Raw genomic sequence first — 7278 nt, forward strand, 5'->3', positions numbered from 1 at the left:
CTAAACCATCAACCAAAGAATACACATAGAGGGACCCATGGCTCCAGATACATATGTAGCAAAGGATGGCCTTATCTGGCATCAATGGGAAGGGAGGTTCTTGGTCCTGTGAAAACTTGATGCCTCAGTGTAAGGGGATGCTAGGGCAGTGAGGCAGGAGTAGGTGGGTGAGTGGGTGGGTGGGGGAACACCCTCATAGAGGCAAAGGGGAGGGAGGATGGGATAGGGGTTTGAGGAGGGGAAACCAGGAAGGGGGATAACATTTGAAATGTAAATAAATAAATTAACCAATTAAAAAAAGATTATAGAGAAAGAAAAGAAACCCAGGAGTACGTACATATGCATAGATTATGAGTTTGTCATGATGTTTTCCTTGAGCCGGGGTGATGGGAGAGTGTAGAAGTCTTCCTGTCACAACAGGACTGGACTCTGGAATGTGGATCTCTTCCTTGTGTGTTACAGAAACCCAACTCACAGCCACTCACCCCATATGTGTCATCACAGATGTGTCAGACACCTGGTGACTGGTCTATTTTTATCACAAGGAAATGTTTCTGTTCTTTTCATAGCATTATTTCTCAACGTAGAATTTGAAATATGTTAAGCTCTATGGAGTTAGCCTGTGCCCCAGATCAAGTTCATTTACAGATTGAACCTATTTCAATTTTGAACTTATTTTTGAAAACCTATTGGCTCAGCTGAGTGGAGGCAAGCATGTAATTCTAGCACTTGAGAGACAAGTGAGAAGATCAGCAGTTCAAGATCAGCCATCACAATGTAGTAAGTTCCAGGCCAGCCCGATCTCTAAATACAAGACCTTGTTTGTTTCATAGAACAAATCAAAACAAAATAAAACAGCCAAATTTATTAGTTCCAGTGAGAGCTATCACTGTATAATAGTAGCTGGATGTCATCAGAATATAATCCAATAGTTAGACTTAAGACCTAGCAGTTCAAGTATGAACAGTCTAAATTCATAGTCACAAATGTTCACCACCTCTGTGGTTTAAGTCAGATTTTGAATATTAGTCTCTACCACAGCATTAGGGGAGAAATTATATGTAAATATAATTTCACAATTATATTAGTAACCTATCTATTTAGTGAGAAACAGACAATAAATATACAAGGATGGTATTTATGTTTTAGTGCTGGAATATATTTAAATTTTATTTTTATTTTATTATATGTGAATGAGTGTTTTGATGGCATGTATGTTGGTCTACCATGTGTGTACCTAGTGCCCATGGAGGCCAGAAGAGTGTTTCAGATTCCCTGGAACTAAAATTACAGAGAGTTGAGAGCTGCTATGTGGTGGTTGGAATTGAACTGGGGTCCTTTGGAAGAGCAGACAGTGCTGAGCCACCTCTCCAGCACTAGCAATGTACTTTTGAATAAATACAAAATGCCTTCATACCAAGGGAATCACCAAGAGGCATGTAACATAGATGCTATTTTGAATACTTTGTATTTTACCTTCTCGACAAAACAGCTAAGTCACTCAAAGTGTGTGTATTTCAGAAACGTACAACATGTTTTTGATGTTGGAGGTGCTTAAATTATCTGAGAGAGACTGTGACAATGACAGGCTTGGAAGGGACTTTAGCAACTTATCCAATGACAGCTGGTCCACAGAGAAGATACCAAAGTCAAAGCCACCAGGCTGGCACAGAGTCAGCTCTAGAGCACAAACCCAGTTTCCTTGGGGTTGTGTTGTTAAAGGTACCTACAGAAAAAGAACACACATGCATATGTGACATAAGATGCTTATTATTTCTAAACTTGCTTATTCCAGGTGCAAGGCCTCAAAGAGGGTGCCAGCTATGTGTTCCGTGTGCGTGCCATCAACCAGGCAGGCGTTGGAAAGCCCTCCGACCTTGCTGGACCTGTTGTGGCTGAAACACGTCCAGGTTGGTCCTTACTTTTTCATTAATATTCATCTCTGATTTGGGGTACCCCTCAGCAATGGAGCATTTAATTATTGTGCACAAGAGCCAGGGTTTACCAAATACCAAAGGGGAGAAAAGATGTTACCTGTGTAAGTAAGATACTAAAGTCGCGTTTAGCCTACCTTTCTTCATTCTCTGTAGGTGCTGTCTTAGTAGTCAATAAATAGACCCTTAGCATGGGAAAGTCATGTATTCCTTCACAGGATCTCAGATCTGGGATTAGCCATGTTTGAAGTGGTCTAGGAGGTACTATGGCTCATACCTAATTGCTTCATATTCTGAACCAACTTAAACCCATACCAGGCTGCTCTTGTTATAACCTAGCCATTAGCCCTGATACTTTACAGTCACAGAGGGATCTGGAATATCCCAGGGAGTGTGCACAACACTTATACAGATTAGGATGTGCAGAAATTCAGCTCTGAAGTTAAACCAGAGGTCAGCATACTTTCTGTCAAGGGCAAGGTAGTATTTTCAGCTTTACAGCCACCTGGTCCTTGTTACAGCTCCTTGACCTGCCAGGGCATGAAGGCAACCACAGACAAGTACCTGAGCAAGTGTGGCTGTGCTCCAACAAAGTCTTTTCAGTGCATCACATAAATGCATCACATAATATTATGTATTCTGCATATTATATAAATAATAATATATATTTTGCTCACTATAAAATTTGAATTCCACATTATGCTCTCATACCTTAAAATATTAATCTTCTTTTGATTTTTTTTCAGTGTGTTCCATCATCCAACAACACAATAATGATGATTCCTTTCCTGTTCAATTTGTTCTGTTTTAAACATTTTATTTCTGTTCACTGGAGTTTCATAAAAGAAAGCACCAGTAACAGTAAGGGGTAAAAATTATTATCCAGTTACTTTTTAAAAAAACCATTCTAGCATAAAGGGCTTTTGCTTTTGTGTTCCTGTTTTCAGAAATGAAACAAATACAGGGCAAATAGAGAAAGTCATATTTATTTTCCTGATGAGAAAAATGTAAATCTCTACTCCTTGAAACTCCTATGCCTTACGAGTATCAACAGCATACTCTCCAAGTCTGCCCACCACTTCCTGCTTTCTTCATGACTGTTTTTGTCTCCTCTTACACCTGTTGGTAGGTGTGTGTTTGACAAAAGTGATCTTTACAGAACAAGGCAGGTAATTCTGCACTTCACCTTTGCAAAATTCCAAAGAGAGATGAAAAATGCTACGAGCAGGCACACAAAGACACCGGGACATGTGTACATGTATACACATACATATTACATATGTCTTGGGATCAGACCCCTCAGTTGTCAACTGTGTGAATATCAGTGGTGCCAAATAGACACTTACATGGGTTCACATGCAATATCTACCCCTCAGAGAACATTTAGGTTACTGTATAAGGGAATTCTCCATCTAGAACAGAGGTTCCCACAACTGGATCATCCCTTTTTCTAAATCAGTACCTTCATAATGGCAGATTGCCAGCCAGATGTGGTGTTAGCATGACTGCCAGCCAGATGTGGCATTAGCACAACTATCATTGGGGGTTGGCTGTGGACCTCCTGAATGCAAGTTCCCTGTTACTGATTTGGAAAAGGCACCAAAAGTCACATCTATGGCCATTCCGTTCTTGGAATATAACTCTAGTCAACAGCTGCAGACATGAATACACTTAGCTGCTCACAGCTTAGGAAAGAATCCTCAGGCACACAAAATCAAAATGCTTCCCTGTGACGTTGGAATTGGTTTCTAGTCAGCAGGCATGTTTATTTACTCTTGCAACATGATACTACACGGCAGATCCTTTATGTGCCCTGGGTGTAGTATATTGCTCATTATGTTTATGATATATGTGATCAACAGAGTTTACAACTTGGTATGGTGAGAGCTAACATTCGTACAAACCTGCAAAGCCAAATAGGCTGGGAACTAGGATTCAGGGTTTTGTAAGTTGCTGGCTAACAAAATTTAAATATAGACTAAAATTAACTATATTTATTACTTTGCTAAGTAATAAAGTAATAAGTGTATTATCTTGCCCACTTTATGTTAGAATGAATAGAAGGGAGAAGAGAGAAATGTTGGCAATTTCAAGATTTTGGGTGTGAAACTTGCAACCTTAGCAAGAAAATACGCTGGCTTTTCTTTAGATCATTGAAATCCTTTGCCTTCATTTGAGAAGAACACCTTCATTTGTGATACATTATTAAATTCTCAGGTAGAAAATAAAGCTTATCAAGTTACAGCACACCAAAAATACACTTAACAAGATACTTCGGATGTAATTGGATTTCAGTTGAAAGTTCACTTAATCCACTGGAGTCAGTAGGATCACTGGCCTCCCTTTGAAGTCAAAGAGGCTCCAAGAAGATATTGCCCAGCCCTGCTACAAAGTTCAATTGTGTTGGTAATGAGAAGCCAGACAACAGATCAAGCATGTCTGTGGTGATTTCCCAAGACAGCTGTTAGCTAAAAAAAACCCTCAGACAGAAGAGGTTAGAACTATTTAGTGTAAATTTAATGGTGCCTAAAAAGACACTTTTTTTCTTGATGCCTGATACTTTTAAACAGTATCTGTGGTTGATTGTATCAGCACAGCAATGGAGGTGGAGGGCAAGTGAGACAGATCAGATAGGGGATAAGAGAGACCTGGTCTGGCAGGTGATCTGAAGGTTAACAGGCTGGCCCTGCAGCTTGTCAGAGAAACAGAGCAGTAGGCGGGAGAATCACATGATGGGCAGGAGAACCCAGACACCAAGCAGGGCCTCAAGTAGGAGCTGGGCACAAGCAGCAGAGCAGGTTAGGAGAATACATCCTCCCAAAGAAAAATGAGCTGGGAATTCAGTTAACAGCCGAGTGCCTGAAACTTAATTGACCCAGCACCAGGTAAGGCCCTCAGAAGGCAAATGTGGGCAAGCAGCCTCAAGGTGGACATGTAAGGGATTCTGAGGCAGGAGGCTGGCTGGCTCTGCAAGATAAGCAACACTTGCTAATTCAAAAAGCTGCTCTCGTACCTGCTTCCTAACTGTCCCTTTGACCCCAGCATACAGTTCTCAATGGTGGCAACTATCTGACATAAACTTCAAAGGAGGAAAGATTCATTTACCTCCTGGTCTGAGAGGTTTTAGTCCTCCATGCAAGAAGACATGAGAGAGCAGCCAATGTCATAGCAGACAGGAAGCAGAGAGTAAGAAAGTGACTGGAGACCATCTTCAGTGACTTACATCCTCAGCATAGGCCCTACTTCCTAAGAGCTCTAGGCTTTCCAAAGTCGTACCACAGGAATCATGACAACCAACACCTTTACAACCAGGCGTCACCACATGATCCTATGGAGACATCTCACGGTTGCACAGTAGCAGCTACCATGTCTTAAGCAGCACTACTCTTGCCGCATCAGAATGTACCTTTCATCCTAGGCATCTTGTCATTTGTGTGGTTGTGAAGGATGAGCGGGGAAAGCTGGGTCCAGTGGAGGTCACAGGGTCGGTGCCAAGATGGTAGGCCAGTCGAGTGTGATAAATACGAGACAGCTCAGGGATTTGAGCCACTGGTGACAGTTGCTCACCATTGTTTGAGTTATCTGCTCCTCTTTGAAGATTTAAAAACCATACATATGTCATACTTGTGCACATATATGCTCAGAGCAGGACAATAAAGCTTGGAATACTGCTCATGTAAAAGACGTATCTCGTTATGGAGATGGGCAGGAAAGCAAACAGCTCACTGAGACTTAATCTTTGAAACTGTTCATCTGTCTACTTTTTTTTTTTTTTTTTAAGAAAAAGAAAAATGGGAAAAGATCAGTTCATTTTCAAGTAGTTTACATTATCTCTGATCATTTCTTAGCCCATGCTTATACTGAGAGTTCCTAAGTCTGGGGGGCCCATTGCAATACCATCTGTGAGATCACATTTCCTGTGTCTACATTAAGGATTTTGTTTGTTTGTTTTTGGTTTTGTTCTTTTGAGACAGTTTCTCTGTGTAGCCTTGGCTGTCCTGGAACTCACTCTGTAGACCAGGCTGGCCTCGAACTCAGACATCCGCCTGCCTCTGCCTCCCAAGTGCTGGGATTAAAGGTGTGCACCACCACCTCCTGGCAAGGATTTTTTTTTAAGTCATCAAAATAATTTATAATAGTTAAAAGCCTCTTAAATATACATGAAATCTTCTCAAGCTAAAAGTAATATGCACTCAACCAGTTTTTAAAATCTATAAATCTATTTGGAACATTAATCATGATAGAAGTAGAAAAAAATCTCTTATGAAGTCCTCTATGAGAGGAAATTGTGACAAGTTCCTGATTAGATAGAAACTATTCCATGTCCATGTCCAAAGGAGAATACTTCTGTTTCTATATGGTGGAATAGTTTGAAGAGTATTGGTATTAGGTCTTCTTTGAAGGTCTGATAGAATCCTGCACTAAACCTATCTGGTCCTGGTCTTTTTTTTTTTTTTTTTTTTTTTTTTTTTTTTTTTTTTTTGGTTGGAAGACTTTTAATGACTGCTTCTATTTATTTAGGAGTTATGGGATTGTTCAGATGGCTTATCTGATCCTGATTTAACTTTGGTATTTGGTATCTGTCTAGAAAATTGTCCATTTCATCCAGATTTTCCAGTTCTTTTTGTATATAGGCTTTTATAGTAGGATCTGATGATTTTTTTAATTTCCTCAGTTTCCTTTGTTATATCTCCCTTTTCATTTCTGATTTTGTTAATTTGGATACCATCTCTATGCCCTCTGGTTAGTCTGGCTAAGGGTGTATCTATCTTGTTGATTTTCTCAAAGAACCAGCTCCTGGTTTGATTGATTCTTTGTATAGTTCTTTTTGTTTCTACTTGGTTGATATCAGCCCTGAGTTTGATTATTTCCTGCCATCTACTACTCTTGGGTGAATTTGTTATTTTTGTTCTAGAGCTTTCAGATGTGCTGTTAAGCTGCTAGTGTTTGCTCTCTCCAGTTTCTTTTTGGAGGCACTCAGAGCTATGAGTTTTCCTCTTAGCACTGCTTTCATTGTGTCCCATAAGTTTGAGTATATTATGCCTTCATTTTCATTAAATTCTAAAGTCTTTAATTTCTTTCTTTACTTCTTCCTTGACCAATTTATCATTGAGTAGGGCATTGTTCAGTTTCCATGTGTACGTGGTCTTTCTGTTGTTTTTGTTGTTATTGAAGACCAGCCTTAGTCCTTGCTGATCGGATAGGATGCATGGGATTATTTCAATCTTATTATATCTGTTGAGGCCTGTTTTATGACCAATTAATTATATGGTCAATTTTGGAGAAAGGACTATGAGGTGCTGAGAAGAAGATATATTCTTTTGTTTTAGGATGAAATGTTCTT

The 7278-nt window shown here is 39.8% G+C and overlaps 1 protein-coding gene across 3 annotated transcripts in view; it reads left to right on the forward strand.

The window, feature by feature from the left end:
- Positions 1-7278, forward strand: part of Myom1 (myomesin 1) — a 117127-nt gene that overhangs the window by 76285 nt on the left and 33564 nt on the right. For all 3 annotated transcript variants that reach the window (XM_031368719.1, XM_031368717.1, XM_031368718.1), the window contains one exon: positions 1796-1910. In XM_031368719.1, coding sequence (XP_031224579.1) covers positions 1796-1910 — 115 coding nt within the window. The remainder of the gene's footprint in view (positions 1-1795; positions 1911-7278) is intronic.

This window comes from Mastomys coucha, unplaced genomic scaffold (assembly GCF_008632895.1).
Source record: "Mastomys coucha isolate ucsf_1 unplaced genomic scaffold, UCSF_Mcou_1 pScaffold14, whole genome shotgun sequence".
In the NCBI taxonomy this organism is placed as follows: domain Eukaryota; kingdom Metazoa; phylum Chordata; class Mammalia; order Rodentia; family Muridae; genus Mastomys; species Mastomys coucha.